Source organism: Zingiber officinale, chromosome 5A (genome assembly GCF_018446385.1).
Source record: "Zingiber officinale cultivar Zhangliang chromosome 5A, Zo_v1.1, whole genome shotgun sequence".
Taxonomy (NCBI): domain Eukaryota; kingdom Viridiplantae; phylum Streptophyta; class Magnoliopsida; order Zingiberales; family Zingiberaceae; genus Zingiber; species Zingiber officinale.
This window is the reverse complement of record NC_055994.1, coordinates 68,776,127-68,798,395: the sequence shown is the minus strand read 5'-3', so window position 1 is coordinate 68,798,395 and position 22,269 is coordinate 68,776,127. Positions and strand designations below refer to the sequence as shown.

Here is a 22,269-nt window from a genome sequence, read left to right as displayed (position 1 = left end):
GTCGCGACGGGGAAGAAAAACTCGAGCGCCACGAGTTCAGCGAGGAAGAGAAGAAAGAAAAATAAAGAAAAGAAAAATAGAAAAGGAATTAAGAAAATAAACATTTCCTCGCTTAAAGGGGTAGCCTAAACAGGCTTTCCCGGGACCCCGTTTTTATCCCCGTAAACTCATCCATACGAGTTATGAAAAATTTCCGAAAAATTTCTAAAAATTCCGGAAATTTCCCTTATGGTTATTCGCCTTTTTTCAGTATTTTACATTCTCCCCCACTAATAAAAATTTGGTCCCCCAAATTTCGTTATCTACCATCAGCAAGTACTAACAACAAGATAGAAAGTATAAATGCTTAACGAAAAATAACCCACATACCTCTGTGAAAAGATGGGGGTATCGAGCTAGGATAATATCCTCGAGCTCCCAGGTAGCCTCCTCATCGGTATGATGCTGCCATCCGACTTTAACCAGTCAGATAGTCTTGTTTAGCAACTGACGCTCTTTCCTGTCCAGAATCCGTATCGGAACTTCCTCATAAGTGATGTCAAGCTAAACGGGAATTGAGATATCTGTCAGCACATGTGTCGGGTTGGGTATGTATCTCCTCAACATATATACATGGAATACGTCGTGAACGCCTACCAGGAACGGTGGTAGTGCCAGCCGATAAGCTACTGCTCCAATCCTCTCCAGGATCTGGAAAGGGCTAGTGTACCACGAAGCTAGCTTACCTCTGAGGTCAAATCTCTTCACCCCTTTTGTGGGTGAAACTCACAAAAATATTTGGTCGCCAGTAGAGAACTCCAGGGGTCTACATCTCCGATCAGCATAACTCTTCTGGCGGTCCTGCGCCTCTGACATCCTCCGTCTGATAGTACGGACCAACTCTGCCTCATGCTGAGCTCTATGAGGTCCAAACAGTTGGGCCTCCCCAACCTCATCCTAGAGGGTGGGTGTTAGTAGCGACGATGGATAAAGGAAAAATTAACGGAATGCGAAGAAGGACTCCAGCGGTGGCAGTGAATGCTGGACCGGAGATGGATGAAGGAAAAACTACCGGAATGCGAAGAAGGGCTCCTCTTCTCACCCAAAGGGAGGATTTGGAGGAGATGCGGTGTGGAAGTTCCAGGCTCACCGTATAATATTACTCCCTTGGGAGGCCTAATTCCAATATCCTCATATAACTCGGGATGAGTAAGTGGAAGTTCAACAGCTTCTTTAATTTCTTGGATTTGAGCATCTAAGCCACCAATATCAACATAAGACTCCAAAGGAGCCTTTTCAACTTTCATAATAGAAACCATAGAATCCACTTCATCTTGAAGTATTCCAACAACAGATAGAACCTGCAAAAGATTTAGCATAATCAGCAGTGTAAATTGTAAACCACATTATACAAACTTTGGAAATTTTCATTACAATAAGATAAAACAAGAAGTCGAAAGCAAAAATAAGACAAATAAAAAAGGATTAGAAATAATGTAAACATGAAGATAACAAAAAGAAGAATTAGATACAGAAAAGCAAATGTGAAAACAAGAAGAAAGAGCAGGAACACATTCTAGAATGGAGTCAAATATGTTGCTTGAGAATATAAGGTAAAAATTCTAAAGCAATTTTTTTCTTCTTTGAAAAATAGTGAGGCAGATGTGTTCTAACAGCTTTCTTCTGCCACATTCATGGACAGACTACACTGCATATTGATTCTGTCAAACAAACAAGTCTAAGATAGACAAATGCTTTGAAAGCTAGGAATAGAAAAAAAAAATGAGAGAAAAGCAGGCAAACAAGTGCCAACAAGCTACATGAGAGTCCTCTATCTGTTGTATCATTTTCTCCAGCAAATAGACAAATAAATCATCTCGTTGACAAGATGAAGACAACTAGGGAGAAAAGCAGGCAAACAAGTGCACTTTATTCTCGTCGAGAAAAGTAGGCAAACATGAAGATAACAAGGAGCTGTGCTATGATCTTCCGAATGTACTACATTATTAACACAGTCGGCTACTCAAATCAGAAGGGAAACAAAGGGAACTTTTAACCCTTCTTCACAAGGTTTGAGATCTAAAACCATGAGCCTGAAGCAAAGCAATCCAGAATCTGCGGTTCGATCCAAAGCCAAGTTAAATAAGCTCAAAATCCGATGAGGAAGGCAATGGAACAATGCAGGCTAAAGGGCCAAAATAGCAGTAGCAGCAGAATACGAGCGGAAGAGAAGGCAACAGCAACAGCAGCAGCATGTACGGGATGACACTCTCTCATCTTCAAGCTGTAAACCTTCAACCCATCTCATAACGCAGCAAAGAATGCATCCATTTGTGAGTGAGCAAGCGAGCGAGAGAATAAAGTGCATAAATTGTGCCTTGCGTTCTTCCTTTTCTTGGTGATCTTCAGACCAAATCCAAGGCTAACCTAAACAGGGAAATGCACTAAACTATTACAAAAACAATAACAAAAATATATAAATAGAAGAAAAATTGGCATATGCCCCTGTCCTAGGTCAACTTGACGTACACTTCTCCGTGGAGGAGAGACTTACCGTAGCAAAAGGAAGCAGCAGTTAAAAGAACAAAAAGATAAAGACACCCTTTGCTTTGGCTTCTGGAATTCCGAGATGAATATTACTGTGCTAGAATCAAGGTAGGTGGTGGGTTCCCAGGGGAATCTATGTTCTTCTTCTGAGTGTCTCCCCCTAGTCATCTTCATCTTGCCTCCCTCCGCTGCTACTATTCTGAAACCCTAGACAACAAGACTAACTCGTCACCTCTCCTTTCTCGAAATGCGACGAAGGGTTCCTCTTCTTACCCAAAGGGAGGAGGTGGAGGAGATGCGTCGTGAGTGAATCCTGATTGGGAGAGGAAGAGGCGTCGATCTAAGAAGGGGAAGAGGGAGGAGGAGGAAAGTGGTGGTGGTGCCGCGACAGTATACGGTGCATGGCGCGATATAGGTTTAAGTTTGGAGAGAAGAGTGAAGTGTTGCAAATTTCAACTAAGTATTGGTGGGAAAATTAAATTATTTTATTTTATCATAGACACCGGGTTTTAAAAACCACTGTTAAAATCGATGTCTATTAACAAAAAAAAAGACGCTCATAGACATCGGCTTAAAAAACCGATGTCTATGAGCAAAAATTTGCGCTTATAGACACCAATTTTTGGAAAAACCGGTGTAAAATACTCAAAGACATCGGTTTTTGCTTAAATCGATGTTGTTCCACCGATGTCTATGAGGGTTTTTCTTGTAGTGCTGGGAGGTCGGTAGGGATAGCTGCTGGAACTAGCGGAAACACTGAAGCTGGAGCTACAGGGGGTACCGCTGAATAGACCGAGGGAGGTACTCCCGGTGCTGCCGCATAAACTGGGGCATATGTCACCGTTGGCACTGCAGGGTCAGCATAGGTGGCCACGACTGGACGTATGGTGGGTGGTACTGAATGTGGAGCAACCGGTACCGCTGGTGCAGGTGCTGCTGTGTACACTGTAGCCACTAGGGGCACGGGCACGGCTGGTGTCGGGTACACGATAGGTCCAAGTGGCGGTGGTGCCGAGTACGCCGCAGGCTCTGCTGGAGCAGGTGTCGAGTATGCCAGTGGTACCCCTGGTGGTATCGTAAATATGGTAGGGGTGGGTAGGTACCTCTAAAGGAGTCATCAGGGTCTGAGAGCCCGACGCGCCTGCAGTATCCTGAGTCTGTCCCTAACTGACAGGCTCAAACCCAGTAGGGATCTCTGGCGAGTCCAGAGATTCCAAAGTCCTCGTACGTGGCCGTCCAGCACCACATCTCGCAGCTATTCGTGTAGATCTCCTCATATCTGTTCAGTTATAACACAAATATCACTACAAGTATAAAAATTACTAAAATTACCTTTATACCTATTTGTTATCTGAAGATGTTCCGTCGCTGTCCAGTCCCCGTGTTACCTCGAAATTCCGTACAAGAAAACCAACAGAAATCCATACAAATTCGAAAATAAGTACCCAAGTTTACTGGCAAACTTGGGCTAACCTAAAAATCCAAAACACCAAAAGCAGGTATTCGTAACCCGCTCTGATACCAAATAAATTGGTATCAGATACTCTCAAAAATTTGTAACACGAAAAACAACAAGTATCGCCAACTTGACTCTGATACCAAATAAATTGTCACACCCCGGGAGAGTCCTTGGTAGAAGAAATTTCGGCAGCATCTCCCCTATACGGGTGATAATCTGAAACTTTATACATTACCCTCAGGGCCACATATACCTTGGCCAACACGGTCGGAACAATAACAATAATAAAAATGCAACAACCAAGCATCCACATAATTTAATAGTAAACAAACTAAAGTAGTGATAAGAAAACTCACAAAAACAACCCTACTCAACTACACCCATAAATCTCAAAACACAACGAAACAAAATCCACTCAACTCTTCTACCGTCCAGGCAGGCATGTAGTAAAACAAATCCAAATAAAACTCATTGACAACATCCATAAAGTAAACTAATACAAGTCCAGATAGTGCAATAAGAAAATAAGAACTAAAAGTCTGAAACAACACATCCTCGCGACCTGCAGGGGACTAGCGACTGGAACTCTCCAGACAGTCTCAACCTGAAATAGTAATAATAACCATGGGGTTAGTCAACTCCTTAGCGGGTAATATTGACATGCATAGTAGGAAAATAACAACTAGCACTAATCATGCGTACATTCTCCTGATATAAGAAAGATAAAATGCAACTGAAATAAATAGGAGAGAACTGTACTAACCAGGACCTAGGTATAAGTATAACAACGTCGTCAGACCGAGAGGTATCAAAATCCTGTATACATGTCAAACATATGCATCCAACCAATATGTAGCAAATAAATGCAGCTAACACAAGCAATATATGCATCAATGCGTATGATGCCAATAGCATGTCCTGGTCACCCCTACTCTCCAGTCAACCGTCTCACACACAACGGTGAGACCAAGTGGGTAGGGTTGTGACAACCGTGCACTCTACCGTCACTGCTCCTGATGAGTGACCGAGTGGACAGGATACTGTCAGAGTACACCTATCCTCCTACCCCAAATCAAAAGTGGGGGAGCGCAATGCTCTCATCTCCCTGAGACAATCCAGAGGAGGGATCCCTGACGTGCTACCACGCTACGTCACGCTACCCATGAGTGGACCAGCGGATCACTGACAGAGCAAACTGCCACACACCCTGCCTGATATACCACTAACCCATGAGTGGTTGTGTGTGCAGATCCATGAAACTAGCAATGTGCTCAATAATAATGGAGCCGACTATCGTGCAGCATGCAATCATGCGAGATGATGCATGACACTAAGCATGGAAGTCCTGACCATATCTACCTTCATAAAATATGTACCAAAAATATAGATGGATCATATCAAAAGATCTAGGTACACAGGTCAGATATGGTATCAAATAAGCCTGGTATATCCTATGGCATGGTATGTCATTACCTTTATGATCATAAGTAATTTGAAGGTATAAACATGAATGCAAACAGTAAACAATCAAGCATGCAACCGCTCACTTGGCTACTAGGATTCATAAACTCTAGTACTTAGCCTGGAGGTCTAGAGTTCGAATCCTGTGGAAGGTAAAAATCTACTGGCCAGGGGTGGGAAGACCTAGTGAGTAACAGCACGGCCGAGGGTCGTCGGTTGACGACATAAGGGGTCGTTAGTTGGGCCGCCAGTTGGGTCGCCCACGAGATCGAGGGGCCGGGTTGTTATTGCAGTAGTTGGAATGAGTTCGATTAGAGCTCTCTAAGTACCCATTAATGGATTTTGATCGAAACACATTGATGAACCTAGATAACTTAGATTTTAAAATTTTATAATGAGATGGAAGTATAGAGTGGGTAGTGTTAGCTAGAGCCCTAGAGCCAATCATTTGATGATTGTATTTTGGACTTGTTGTATCATATTCTATATAAATAAAGGCATTTGGTTTTTGGTTATTATACTTACTTGTATTGGTGCCAAATAAACTAAGTATAATAACATCCTTGAGTAGAAGGTTCTTACCTATATCAATCGATTGGTTGAATCGATAGTGAGATGATATAGGGAACACTACTCTAAATCATTCCTAGTCGAGTATTAACATTCAGGGACAATGTTAACGCAATAAGACTAGCATGTAGGTCAACTCGATGACTTGATCTCACAAGTTATGGATATAGAGATATCAAGTTGACACATGGGTATGCATTAGAGAATGTATACTGAATGACCCGCCATGAGAAAGTATCATGGATCGTTATATGAGTGTCATATACTTTCTCATGTGGCTATTAGTATGACTACTAGTCCTTAGACCTGAAGTCACCATGGTTCCCTACATAAGGAGTTATGTACTTTAGTTTCGTCAAACGTCACCCGTAACTGGGTGGACTATAAAGGCGATTACTGGGTATGTAACAAATTATGCGGAGGGATGTGAGTGATGTAGATGGGATCTATCCCTCCTATATGACGGGAGAGACATCGGTATTCTTGATAGAGTAAGACTACGAAGTGCATGGCCATGCCCAAATGAGTCAATATAAGATATTGAGCTCATTTGATTTAGTGAGTCTACTTGGAGTTCAAGATTTAGATTGATCAGAGGATGACACGGTCTATGCCTCACATTGATCAATCTAGATGTCTAGGATAGAAGGACACTTGTCGTATTTTGTGAGGAGTCACAATTAGTAGTCACAAGGTGATGTTGGATCTCAACATTTCTTGTAACTTGGGTAGCAATGATGTATTGCTAGATGCCGCTCATTGCTTATGTTTCTAAAGGAGTTTAGAAACATTGCCAACATTACAAGAACCTATTGGGTCACACACAAAGAACAAGTGGATGGAGATTGGGTTCATATGATGAACCAATTGGATTAGGTTCATATGATGCACCAAAGATTGGATTCAAATTAGACTTATTGAGTTAGACTCAATTAGATTCAATTGTTTAATGAGTCTAATTTAAATTTGATTCATTGAGTCAATTTATATTAATGAATTGAGATTCATTAAATTAAAATTGACTTGAATCAAAGGTTGGATTTAACTCAACAAGGAAGAAAATTGGTCAATTTTGACTTGACCAAATGGAAGTTGAAACATCAAGTTTGACTTGATGCATTGCCACATCATGAAGGTTGACTCATCCTACATGGCATGACTAACATTGCCACATCATCTCCACCTCATGAGGTATGCCACCTAATGGAGGTTACACATCTCATGCCATTTAATGTGGCCGGCCACATTAATGAGGGAGGTTACATGGTGTGGCTGGCCACACTAATGTAGTGTGGAAGTTTTTGAATTTGTGTATTGATGTGTGCATTCATTCTATCATCTTCTTCCTTGGCCTTTCTTCCTCCTTGCTGTGGTTGCCGTGAGCTTTCATCAAAGGAGAAGGTGGTTGAGTGAGTCCAAAAGAATAAGGAAGGGTGAAGGTCACAAAGGAGGATACTACTTCTTGAGTGTATGAGATTTCTTTTTGCATCCTCTCTTTTTCTTCCTTTCAAATCCTACCCGAGAGCCCTAGAAAGTGCTAGCACACTTGGGGTACTCTCTTCTCCATCCTTGAGTGTTAGAGAATACTTCTTGTTCGTGTGGATATCACTAGAGAGTTGTCTACGTTGACAACTTCGAGATCCGGCGTACCTTGGACTTGCGGGATTATGAAGGGCACGCATCGAAGGTATAAAAATGTTTTTCCTTTTTAGATCTACTGTAGATCGAAGTTTGAAACATGTACTCGTACTTTTCAAAAATTTTCTTTGCACGGATCCAATGGCTAGGGGGTTTCGGGGTTTCCGCGACGCGAAAAAGCAGTTTTCGCGGCCCGAAAAATCCAACAGGTAGAAGATATATATGGTGTCCAATCATAGTCCGAATACACATAAACAAAGTTATGATCGTATGCTAGTGCATACAGACTATGGTGTTGGTTTTTGAAGACCAGCACCATAGACTGTGCTAATTGACATGCGATCATAACTTTGTCTATGTATATTAAGACCAAGATTGGATACCATATATAGCTTCTACACACTCCACACTTCCATCTTATTATAAAATTTTAAAAATTTAAGCTGTCTGGGTTCATCAATGAATTTATAGTGATGGACTTAGAGAGTTATGATTGGACTCATTCCAACTCCTATAGTTTCTACAGTTCCCTGAAGTTCATGGGTGTTCTCCGTTATTATCATAAAAGATTCTCAATATTTCTCAGAAAGTTTAGAAGATTTCAGACTTTGTGACAATTGATACAAGCATATAACTTTATATAAGAGACTTAGAACTAAGATTTCTCACCATATCTACCTTCTATATACTCTACACTTCCATCTCATTATAAAAATTTAAAAATCCAAGTCATCTAGGTCCATCAATGGATTTTAATCAAAATCTATTGATAGATCTAGAGAACTTTTATCGGACTCATTCCAACTCTTATAGGTTTCTGTAGTACCCTAGAGTCCAAGGGTGTCCTTCGTTATCATCATAAAAGATTTCCAATATTGCTCAAAAGGTTTAAAAAGTTTCATACTTTGTGCCAATTAGCACAAGTCTATAACTTTGTGTAGGAGACTCAGGACTATGATTTCTCACCATATCTCCCTTCTACACACTCATCTCTTCTATCTCATTATAAGTTTTTAGAAATCTGAGTCCTCTAGGTCCGTCAATGGATTTTGGTCAGACTCATTCCTGTTGAGGTTGCAAATACAACCCCACATTAAAAATACATGGGAAAATTATGAGCTTATAAGGGAAAGATATCTCCATTGGTATAAGATTTTTTGGGTAAAGTTCAAAAATAAAATCATAAGGGATTAGGCCCAAAGTGAACAATATTATACCATTGTAAAGATATATAAATTCTTTCGATCATAACAATTGGTATTAGAGCTTGGACTACTAGAATGTCTAATTGTCGACTGTGCACAAATGCTATGGTCTAATTGAGTTATGTGAGGCAAGGAAGTTCTAGTTGACCTATTAGGTTAGTTGGACTGAGGGTTAGGAAGACCTGGTGGATCGAGGATCGAACGTCAAACAAATAGACTTTCCACTTGAGAGGGGCTTGTGGTCATTCATTTGAGGGGGGATTGTTGGGGTTGTAAGTTTACAAACAAAGTTCCATATTAAAAATAATTGAGAAAGATCATAAGCTTATAAGAGAAAGATATATCTGTTGGGGTTGCAAGGTTGCAAGCATAGTCCCACATTGAAAACATATGGGAAAGATCATGGGTTTATAAGCGAAAAGATATCTCCATTGGCATGAGGCCTTTCGGGTAGAGCCCAAGAGTAAAACCATGAGGGCTTAGGCCCAAAGTGGACAATATCATGCAATTGTGGAGATATCTAAATTCTTTTCGATCCTACAATTAGTATCAGAGCCCGGACTGCCAGAAGGTTTAACTGCCGACTGTGCACAAGAGCTATGGTCTGATTGAGCCATGTGAGTACAATATTGACCTTGAATAAAGAAAGTGAGGGCTTCTATGTTCAAATCAAGAGGACCAGACACCAGGCAGGAAGTCCTAGTTGTGGCTAGGCAAGGAAGTCTTAGTAGGTCGGGCGGACCAAGGGCAAGAAGATCTGGTGGGTCGAGGATCAGACGGGGGAAGCCTGTGATCCTTTGTTTGAGGGGGGATTGTTGGGGTTGCAAGGTTGCAAACATAGTCCCACATTGAAAACACATGGGAAAGATCATAGTTTTATAAGAGAAAATATATCTCCATTGGCATGAGACCTTTTGGGTAGAGCCCAAGAGCAAAACCATGAGGGCTTAGGCCCAAAGTGGACAATATCATGCAATTGTGGAGATATCTAAATTTTTTTCGATCCTACAATATCTCTATTAGTATGAGATCTTTTAAGTAAAGCTCAAAATTAAAATCACGAGGACTTAGATCCAAAGTGGGTAATATCATACCATTATATAGATATCTAAATTCTTTCGGTAGAAAATATTAAAAATAGAAAAAAAATATTATTTGATGGTTTATTAATTTTATTTATATTTTTTAAAATATTTATTAAAGTTTTAAAATTAAAATTAAAAATAAATAAATTTAGAGTGTTTAAATTAATTTTTGAAGAAAGATAAAAGAGGAAAATTAGGAGAGATGAATGAGAAGGGATTAATTAAATGTTACTGGTAAATGAGAGAGGAAAGATAAAAAAATGTGAAAAGTTATCAGGGGTAAACTTGAAATCAAGTATCTTTTGTAAGACCATCTCCAACCACAAAACCTATTTGGTACACATTCAACATCAATTTGGTGTCATTTGACCGTCAAAAATGTTTCCAACTCCAACCAATACACACCATTTCCTACACTAAAAGGAATATTCTTTAGAATATTCTATTTTTCCATCTTATAATTTATTATTCAACATACATATTAATTTGTTAAATATTTTTATTACGATAATAATTTCTATTAAAATTAAAAAATTTATTGTACATGATAACTAATTTTTATGATATTATGTTTTTAGTTACAAGAAAATTAAAATTAGTATTTTGTAATTTTGCTAGAAATAATTTAATAAACATACTAATATTTAATATTTAAAGATATATAATACGCAATCATAAACAATTTAGATATTTTTTTAAAATATTTTCACAAAACAAATAATACTTCATCAATAATACATCATTATGAACCTTAATTATCAGAATTACTAAATTGTTCCCTCAAATGCTCAATTAATGCATTTCTAAGGGCAAAGTGAGCATTTTTATTTTTTATTCCTTCATATCTAGCAAGAAACTCTTGAAATTGGGTATTGTCATCTACTGTTGTATTAACATCTGCAGCCGACGAGACTTCACCTTGATCAACAATTGAGGTATTCATATCGCGCTCATCTTCAATTATCATATTATGCATAATAATACATGAAGTCATTATATCATGCAAAATATTTTTCTGCCAAAAATGTGAAGGTCCTGCAACAATTGCAAAGCGTGATTGGATCACTCCAAATGCTCGCTCAACATCTTTTCTACATGTCTCTTGTTTCATTGAAAACAACTTATTCTTTGTACTCCATGGATCTTGAATTGTTTGAACAAGTGTAGACCATTTTGGGTATATACCATCAGCTAAATAGTAACCCATGTTGTACTCTTTTCCTTGAATGACATAACAAGCAGGGGGAGCAATACCTTGAGCAAGGTTAGAAAAAAAGATGAGAAGACTCCAATATATTAATGTCATTGTTAGATCTAAGTAAACCGAAATATGCATGCCATATCCAAAGATCATAATTAGCTATAACTTCTAGAATAATTGTTGGCTTTCCACTGCGACCAGAATATTACCCAACCCATGCTGTTGGGCAATTTTTCCACCTCCAATGCATGCAATCTAGACTACCCAACATACCAAGAAAACCACGCTGCTCACCAATATGAAGAAGCCTGGCAACATCATTAGCATTGGGTGATCGTAGGTACTATCCTCCAAATACTTCAACAACAGCACGATAAAATCTTTTCACACTTTCTATGGCAGTTGATTCTCCTATTTTGATGTACTCATCAGTAGCGTCTACCGGTACACCTTATGCCAATATTCAAAATGCAACTGTCATTTTTTGTAAACCTGACAAACCAAGTTCTCCAACTCCGTCTCTTTTCTACACAAAATAATTATCATGATTACTAACCTCATTAAAAATACACATAAATAAATTTCTTCTCATTCGGAATCTTCTTTGAAACATTATAGCATTATATGTAGGATTTTCGGCAAAGTAATCATTGAATAGATTACGATCAGCAACTTCTCTATTACGATTGATCACTATGTGACTAGGAATAGATCCTTGATGTTTGCCTTTGTTGTTGTCTTCACTCAGATGTTTCAAAATGACCTGATTGTTTCGGTAGATCGCTTGAGTGATAATCCTTCTGTGTGCTTCAAATATATCATCATCTTCATAACTTGAGGATGATAAATTTGATGTACCTTCATATCTAGCACTCATTTTTTGAGATAAGAATGTGATTGAATTGTTTTTAGTTATGGTATGTATTTATAATATATACACAACACTATTATTTTTGCAGGTGATAGGACATCACAATGCACACACTATTATAATTATTTCAGAAGATGGGACATTACAATAAACATACAACAATATCATTTTTTTTAGGAGATGGGACATCACAATGCACACACAACATTATTATTTTTGCAGATGAAGGGACATCACAATGCACACACTATTATTATTTCAGAAGATGAGACATCACAATGCATACACAACATTATTATTTTTGCAGGCGACGGGACATCACAATGCACACACCATGATAATTATTTCAGGAGATAGGACATTACAATGAACAGACAACACTATTATTTTTGCAGGTAATGGGGCATCACAATGCACACACTATTATAATTATTTCAGAAGATGGGGCATTACAATGAACACACAACACTATTATTTTTTTAGGAGATGGGACATCACAATGCACACATAATATTATTATTTTTACAGATGAAAGGGCATCACAATGCGCACACCATTATTATTATTTTAGGAGATGGGACATCACAATGCACACACAACATTATTATTTTTACAAGCGACGGGACATCACAATGCACACACCATGATAATTATTTCAGGAGATGGGGCATTACAATAAACACACAACACTATTATTTTTGTAGATGATGGGGCATCACAATGCACACACTATTATAATTATTTCAGAAGATGGGACATCACAATGCACACATAACACTATTATCTTTAAAGGTGACGGGACATCACAATGCACACACAAATCTTATACAATGTATATAATTTTTTTTTCCTATATAATGGCATACTAGACATGACCATCATAATGCACCTTTACTCTTTAAAAACATGAGTTCGAATTCCCGTTCATCATCCTACTTAGTTGAAGAAGATAAACATTTATGTCATGTTTATCTTCATATTTCTCAAAATCCAATCATAGGAATCAACCAAAATTGATCTGGCAAGAGTTGAGATAGAGTATAATCAAGATTCAAATTTTAAAAATTCAGAACGACCGAGAAGATCATTACAAAAAAGAATGAATACTATCATTGCTGTTGTTTCCAAATTGAAGGGTTGCATACGACAAATCGAAGAATTGAATCCAAGTGGAGCATCAGAGGAAGATATTGTAAGTTGTTTTCATTATTTCTTTTGTAGACTATCTAAGTTGCTTTCAATATCTAATTTAGTTATTAATTTTGTTTCATAATTGTATTATTTTCTTACAGATGAATCGTGCTCAAATGTTATTAGTACAAGACCCTAATTGCTCAAAGGGCTTCAAATTTGGACATGTGTGGAGCATTCTTCAAGGTATTGAGAAATTCAATAGTGACAACGTCAAAGCTGCATCTATGAGAGTGCAACGACAAACTGCTCAAGCTGATTATTCTCAATCATATAATCTCGAGAAAGATGTTTATTCACCTTCATCTCCACATGTCTCTTCGTTTAATCTTAACATCGCTGATTCAGACAATGGTGGTACTTCAACTAAACGACTTATTGGGGTGAAGAAAGAAAAACTGAAGAGAAAGAATGAACAACAATTCAGTAAAATGGTATCATAGAATGACGAACTTGTTGCGGCATTGGATCGAAGTACCAATGTTGCTATGTTCAAGGAAGAGAATAAAATTTTATTCAAAGATTTGAATACCATTGTTGATCCGATAATGTGTGAATTTATTTGTAGTGAACAAGTCAAAATTATGCAAAAGAGAACTGAAAACCAAAAATCTCAATCAATTCCACATCAAGGAGAAGGATCTAGGATCAATTCATCTCAAGAAGAATGACAAGGATCTCAAGATCCTTTGAATGGTTCCGGTAAATTTTATGATTATTTCGGTGGTTTATTAGGAGATGATTTTCCATAATATTAAACATTGATTTGTTTAGTATTGTAATGTTATTGTAGTTATTTAAATGTATGTTTACTTTAGTGTTTGTGGCATCTTTAAATTATATGATGGATTATATGTTATGTATTTTAAAATTTTAAATGTTTAATTGTGTGTTTGTTATGAAATTACCAATATTATAAATTTTAATATATTTATAATCTTAGTAATATAACAAATATTTTAAATATTAATTATTTAAGTTAATAACTAATATAAATTTATAATATATAAAATTTACATAATAAATTAAATTAAATTAAATAATATTAATTTATAATATTTAAGAATATTTTAAATATAAATTAAATATTATAATATATTATATTTAAAAAATCCGTACTTGCATAATTTTAGTGTAAATTTTGGGATCTCCATTGGAGGAGATTTAGTATCCCTTTTACATTAAAATGATGTAAAAAGGCACCAGTTAGAGATGGTCTAAAGAGTAAAATTTGAGTCTGCCTTTTGGGTAAAATTAAAATTGAAGTGGAGCCTTTGAGAATTTGTCATATTATTTAAAAGGAGTGAGGACCCTTTGGTCAATTTTTTATAGATTAGGGGAAAGTTTATAATATAATCATAGATAGATCGTGGCTATGATTCGATCATAATTAATTACAATTCTTCTCTAAGTTCACCTTCCCATCAAAATTATAGTTTGGATTGGGATAAGCAGTCGGAGGGCGCCTAGAGGCCTTCGGGCGTGGGTGGGTGGCCAGGCTACCGTTTATCGAGCGAGGAGCGACCTTCGACCGTCCATCTCGACCCAAACTATAATCTGAATGGAAAGATGAACACAGGGAGAAATCATAACTAATTATGATCAAATCATGGCCACAATCCGATCGTAATTGCATTGTAGACCATCTCCAATCCTGATCTATAAAAACATTGGATAAGAGGATCCGGTCTAGGGATGGCAACGGGGCGGAGCGGGGGCGGGTTCGCCATTCCCATCCCCACCCCGTTTTCATTTTTTTGGGTTGGGGGATTCCCCGAACCTGAACCCACGGGTTCGGGGATTCCCCATCCCCGCCCCATTTCTAAATTAATTTATATTATTATTATTATTATTTAATAATAATTATTAATGATAATATTAATATTAATATCAATATCAATAATATTATTATTAATAATATTTTCAAAAAATTTAATATTAATATTAACACTTATTAATATTTTTAAAAAAAATCATATTATTATTTATTAATATTAATAATAATAATATTCGGGGCGGGTTCGGAGATGGGGATAGTATTCCCATACCCGCCCCATCCCCGAAAAATGGGGAATCCTCATCCCCATTTCAGGTTTTCCCCGCGGGGCCCTAAACCCGCGGGGAAAATTGTCATCCCTAATCCGGTCTCCTTTTAAATTGTTATTAATGTGTTGTTATGGCAAGTAAAGGAAACATTTGTTTTTTAATAAAATATAATTAGATATTTTGAACTATATTGGTGTTTTGTTATTTTGATTAGAATACATCCCACGTAAAATACCAAGATACTTATATAGAAATTTCTTTTTATAAAAATTCTTTTAGAAGTCCTATAATATACCCCACATCTAAAAAAAATTCGTTTATTTTTTGATTTAATATTTCAATCTAACTTCTAAATTTTATTGGCAAAATTCTATTAGTACAATCAAAAACTTTAAAAAAAAAGAAAAAAATTAATCATACATCAATTAATAAAATATTAGTTTAGCTTTAAAATTTATTTACTTGGACAGTAAATGAATAGAATATTCTCGAATAAACTTGGTGTCCAGGATTATATATATATATAAATTTGATAAATAAATCAATATGAATAAACTTAATGAACTTAGTTTGGCGCATGTATTTTCTATCTAATCAACAAATTTGCATTTTTCATGCTCATCTTTTTAGTTGAACTAAATAATGAATATTTAAATTTACTTATAGGCATATTAAGGGAAGACTCTATGTTTAAAATTAATCGGACAGTTGAACACCTAAATTATTAAACATAAAAATAATAATAATAATAATAATAATAATAATTTTACACGAGCTGTCTCCCGTAATTCATAATTTGGCTCGCGGCTCGCGGCTCGTGGCTCGTGGCTCGTGTCTCCTCCGCTTCTTGCGCATTTGTCCTCCGTCGTTATCTAGGAAACCGAAACGCCTCGTTCGAGCTTAGGTCTCCAAAGAAACGAAGATGAGAGAGATCTTGCACGTACAGGGCGGGCAATGCGGGAACCAGATCGGCGCTAAGTTCTGGGAAGTGATCTGTGACGAGCACGGCATTGACGGCACCGGCAGGTACGGCGGCGACTCCGACCTCCAGCTTGAGCGGATCAATGTGTATTACAATGAGTCCAGTGGAGGCCGCTACGTTCCACGAGCTGTTCTCATGGATCTGGAACCCGGCACTATGGATTCCATCAGATCTGGCTCATTTGGCCAGATCTTTAGGCCGGATAAGTTCGTCTTCGGGCAGTCCGGTGCTGGGAACAACTGGGCGAAGGGGCACTACACCGAGGGAGCAGAGCTTATTGATTCGGTGCTTGATGTGGTGAGGAAGGAGGCCGAGAACTGTGATTGCTTACAAGGTATGGTTTTTGGGTATAATTGCTGGATTTTGCGTGTAGGTATTCTTAGTCTCTAAGAAAAATGATTTTTTTTTTCGTGAATAAATCAATAGATCTGGGCAGTATTGCATTTTTTGATCTTGTAATGTTGGCTTCTCTTTGGCGGATTTATGTGTCTTCTACGTTAGGTTTCTCTTAAAGGTGCAACATCTGTAAACAAAGATGAGATTTTGCAAACGGCTCTTGTAATTCATTTCTTTAATCGGCGGTAAAACAAACATCACTGCCAGGCATGTCTTTTTCTTTCCTCTGTTCTGTGTGATTCTATGTAGCCTAGTGTAGTATATCTGCGTGTTATAGTTGCATTATATTTTTGCTCTCACATTTGAAAGATCTACCATGTGTGCTAAGGAAGAGCCCAGATCAGATCTGTAGTCTTAACTCTTCAATTGGGCACAAATCTGTGAAATTATACCCTGTTTACTCCCTCGAGGTTGATCTATCTGTTAGTAAATCTTGGTTTTTAATCTGCAGGATTTCAGGTCTGCCATTCCTTGGGAGGTGGAACTGGTTCTGGCATGGGCACCCTCCTTATATCCAAAATCAGAGAGGAGTACCCTGATCGTATGATGCTTACTTTCTCTGTTTTTCCATCGCCGAAAGTTTCTGATACAGTTGTGGAGCCATATAATGCTACTCTTTCGGTACATCAGCTTGTGGAGAATGCTGACGAATGTATGGTTCTGGACAATGAAGCACTCTATGACATTTGCTTCCGCACACTGAAGCTTGCAACTCCTACATGTAAGTGAAAACAACATTTTTTAAAATTCTTTAATTGTCTAATTCAAATCTCATAGCTTTACTACAGTCTTCAATCGTTGTAACATACTCTGATTCCATTTCAACTTCAAGAGCTACTAGTGTTAGTCATACTATTAGTTGCATGTCCTTTGATCCCTCCTTGCTACAATAGTACTTTTCTCTTGTTAAATCGTCTCCTGTTGCTGACAGCGTCCTAAATTAGTGCTAATCCCTTAAACCATTTTTTAAAATTGGTTACCCCATTTGTTCTTCTTTTCTTTGGACATGGCGTAAATGTAGCTCCATTTCACAGTCATTATGTGTCTAAATTTAATAAATGGTAATTAGAATTATGGTGGATATGTAATTTTCTCAATGTTCCAAACCGTCATAATTGCAGATGTCAATCTCCCGATTAGTAAATAGTTATTATCTTGTTCTGTTTGTTCATTGTTTCTTTTCTGCTCCAGTTGGTGATCTGAACCATCTGATCTCTGCTACAATGAGTGGTGTCACATGCTGCCTCCGTTTCCCTGGTCAGCTTAACTCTGATCTTCGAAAGCTCGCTGTGAATTTGATTCCTTTCCCTCGCCTCCACTTCTTCATGGTAGGGTTTGCACCCTTGACATCGAGGGGATCCCAGCAATACAGTGCTCTCACTGTCCCCGAGTTGACTCAACAGATGTGGGATGCCAAGAACATGATGTGTGCTGCTGATCCTCGACATGGACGGTATCTAACTGCCTCAGCCATGTTCCGTGGTAAGATGAGCACAAAGGAGGTTGACGAACAGATGATCAACGTACAGAATAAGAACTCTTCCTACTTTGTCGAGTGGATTCCAAATAATGTAAAATCAAGCGTGTGTGACATTCCACCCAAGGGGCTGAAGATGGCTTCAACATTCATCGGCAACTCAACATCGATCCAGGAGATGTTCCGCAGGGTCAGTGAGCAGTTCACTGCCATGTTCAGGAGGAAGGCTTTCTTACACTGGTATACAGGCGAGGGAATGAATGAGATGGAGTTCACTGAGGCAGAGAGCAACATGAATGATTTGGTGGCTGAGTACCAACAATACCAGGATGCAACAGCTGATGCGGAAGATTATGAAGGAGAGGAAGAGGAAGAAGAAGAGGTCGGCTAGGAAGCTTGAGTTTCTTCTATCTATAGTAATGGTTATTATTGCTCTTATAAATATAATTCCATCTTGATGTGAGATATTAGTTGTGCTTCTGTCATGAAAGACATGAGGATACCCTTCTAAGGTATGACTTGTGTTCTAAGAGCTGTGACTTGATATTAATATTGAGCTACATAATGTTTATTTGAGAAATGGCACTTTTGTTTCCATAAAACACTACTAATTGGGATATTAAGTCATTTGCTATGGGGTTTTGAGAAGAAAAATTGATCACAAAATTCTCTAATGGTGTATTTGTTGAGGATCGATAGTCAGCTAGAAGGGCGTTGAATAGTCGGTGTCCCTAATTCATGATTCTTTCTTTCTACACGTGTTAGTTGCACAGCGGAAACATAAATAAACAAAGCTAAACAATAAGGAAGAACACCAAATCGCTAACACGTCGATTTATATGGCTCAGAAATAAGCTTCTACTCTACGATTGTCCGTAAGACGGACGCTCTCGATCCATCGATGGATGACTCCTCGAAAAACCTCCGGCTAACTCACGTAGCTCCTTGTAGGTGGAGAAATCTCACCACAACTCTCACAAGAACACTTGAGATGCTAGGCACGTGAAAGACTACTAATAGGGGTTAACCACCTCTATTTCGTCAATCTTAAATCAAGCTTCAAAGCCTTGGTTATATATGTCATGAATTGAAAAACTCCACCTACCAATCGACTGCTACGTATACCAGTCAACTGCCCTCTGTGAAAATTTGATCATTACATCCCAACGACTCGATACTAATCGACTGTTCCACATTGGCTGAGCGAATAAAAGCATTCTGTTCGCTCCCAGTCGACTACGCAGTCGTCGACTACGCAGTCATCGACTACACCAGTCGACTAACAACCCCTAAACCTAGGGTTTTACCTCGAATACAATATCTCAGCACTCGAACCCTCACAACTATGCGTGTAAATGAACCAAGTTGCTCATGAGCTATTCGAAGCTCGATTCAATAAAAGCTCGTTTGAGCTCGTTTAATGAGGCTCGTTAAGATAAACAAATCAAGTTTAAGCTTCACAATACTCGGCTCGTTAGCTCATGAACATTCGTTAGTAAGCTTATGAATAAACTTTTATATGAAAAAAATAGTTTTAAAATTAAATTTATAGATTTTACACTCTAATTATGAAAAATATAGATAAATTTATTAAATTTATTTATTTATTAGAATAAAATTATAAATTTTAATAAGAATATTATAATTTCTCTAAATATATAATTTAATTTTTAATAAATATTTAAATTTATAATTTATATTTATTAAGCTCGTTTATGATCGATAAAAGTTCAAATAATCTCCTGGGTTATAAATATATTCGTTAAATAAAGCTTGAGCTCGGCTCGATTATAAACAAGCTAAACTCAAACATTCAAGAGTTTAGCTGGCTTGGCTCGATTACACCTTTACTCACGACTCACTTGACTTTTCTTCGTAGCCTTGATCTATTACCTTCAAATCTTCATTCTTTAGCTTTCATCCCTCGGATGCATTCAAGCCCATGGCTTGTCCCAATATCATCCTTCGCGTATGCCTCGAAGTGTGCTTCCCTCGGCTCTTGTGCTTGTTGCCTTATCCATGGTCCCTCGAATGCTCCATTCTTCACCGGACCTGAAGTCATCAAGATGAGTCATATATGTATCCTATAAATCTACATAACTCAAATACACTTATCAAATATAATGATAAATCTAACTTAAACTTTTTATCCAAATCATTAAAACTCATGATCACATCGGACCATAATAAAGCAAGATGGCTTCCCATAGTAATTTCTTTTGTTTTAAAGATAGCTCAAGACTTTGGTAATTATTTGTAGTGTTCTTGCCAACTGACCTAGTTAGTACCTTCCTCTGTTAGTTGAAAACATTTGATAAAAAAAAGGGGTGTCTACTAACTATCTGAAAAAGCATTTAAAAACATTTGAAAGAAAAATGAGAGGTTTGTTGGTAAATATTTGAATATGTATATTAAACCTTGCTGCTACTTCAACTACGCTATTTTTTTTTTTTAATCTATACAATTGTAGCATTAGATATGAAGATCTCATTTCTTCGTAGGACCTTGTTTCTTTTCATAAAGAATTACTTTAAAATTATATATATTTTTTTCTTATTGTTTTCTTATTAGTTTAACTCGTCTGCCAAATCTACATATGCCTTCATCAATTACACCTATTCTTAGAAACCGTTTACACTTAATTTCCAATCCTTGTTTATTTAGATATTGACCGACAAGATTCTCTCAAGCTCATAAAGAGTTTGATGATTCGTCTATTATGTTTCCTTGAAGTTTCTATAATCTTAGTTTTGTTGTTTAAATCATAGAGGAAGTTTATCCAAAATTATTAGAAAGATATAAGTTTGTCAAATCTCAAAATTGATCTCTCTATTGTATTCACTAGAATCTTTAGGCCCTCGGAGCTATGGTACAGTGGAAGGATGTTCAGTTGTCACTTATATATCAACGGTTTGATTCTCAACTATGACGTATTTATAGAAATTTTTTCTCCAAATGAGTCTTGCAACCAAGAGATATTGGACTTTTGGGTTATCCACCATAAGCACTTTCTGATCTATCCTAACGACCGATGAAAAATTTCCATAGGATTAAACTGATCACCTAATCATTTTTTTCACTAGAACCTTTAGAAAATTTATAAACATCTGAATATTGGTTAAAAATTTTGTTTGGGCCCACTAGTAAGATGAGGAGAACGATACGAACTCATAGAAACTTGTTTCGTGTCAATCCGAACTCTCTAGGATCATCTTCCAAATTTTTAAAGTATCACTTAAAAAACAAAAATTTTGTGACGAACTCGGAAATTCATCCCTAATTTGTGACGATAATGGCGACGAATATATATTCGTTGTCAATTTGCGATGAAATCATAGATTTGTCGCAAAAATTTATCTATTTATCTTAGTTTTTGTGATGAACAAATTTTTTCGTCGCAAATTTTATAAATTTCCCAACGAAATTTATTTTTTGACGGAGATTGGCAACGAATTTTGCAACGAAAATATATTTGTTGCTAATTTGCAACGAATTGTTTTTGTTTCTATTTTCGTTGCTAATTTGTGATGAATTAGGTTTTCGTTGCAAAATCAGTCACAAATTTACAACGAATATTATTCGTCCTAAATTTTCGTCCCTAAATGATAGTTTTTTTATAGTGGCTTTTATTTCTATTGTTTTAGTCTTTAAAAGGTCATTTAACAGTTTCGGTCAAAATTGTTAGATGGACCTAACGTTAGGATTAGTGCATCAGGATAGAAGGGATGGAATAGTGATTAGCAGCTACAAATACGATTCTAATATTCTTGCTAAAGAATTAGTAAGGTCAAACACAAACACAATTAACAGCAGAAGCAAAACGTTAAACTAGTCACACTTATAAGGAAGTCCAATAGGAAGTTAAAAGAAGTCCAATAGAAAATTAACAAGATGAAACCTAAGTGGGCATGGTTAATCAAAGACTTAGTAGTTGAAAGTCTAATAAGGAGTTGATAAAGATAAAGTCCAAGTGTATCTGTTGGGCGTTGCATTAGTTGTAACGTTAGGAAAATGAAGGGGGTGCTCATTCACCTTCATCTTCCTCCATTATATGTTATCAAAGTATCGATTACAAATCAATGCTTTCTTCCTATATAATGAAGCGTCCAAGAGCAATCGGAAGAAGGAAGAAGGTGATCAGTGTGTGCACAGCGGAGTCGA

At 37.1% G+C, this 22,269-nt stretch overlaps 2 protein-coding genes across 2 annotated transcripts; both read left to right on the top strand.

Annotated features, from left to right (window-relative positions):
- Positions 1 to 13,115: 13,115 nt before the first annotated feature.
- LOC121979618 lies at positions 13,116 to 13,650 on the top strand. Its single transcript, XM_042531613.1, has 2 exons — positions 13,116 to 13,208; positions 13,309 to 13,650. Exons 1-2 carry the CDS (start codon positions 13,116 to 13,118, stop codon positions 13,648 to 13,650), a joined length of 435 nt encoding a protein of 144 aa, XP_042387547.1.
- A 2,429-nt stretch (positions 13,651 to 16,079) lies between these two features.
- Positions 16,080 to 18,688, top strand: LOC121980555 (tubulin beta chain-like). Its single transcript, XM_042532642.1, has 3 exons — positions 16,080 to 16,569; positions 17,083 to 17,352; positions 17,823 to 18,688. The coding sequence occupies exons 1-3, from the start codon at positions 16,176 to 16,178 to the stop codon at positions 18,497 to 18,499; spliced, it is 1,341 nt and encodes a 446-aa protein (XP_042388576.1). The 5' UTR covers positions 16,080 to 16,175; the 3' UTR covers positions 18,500 to 18,688.
- The last annotated feature ends 3,581 nt before the right edge of the window (positions 18,689 to 22,269 follow it).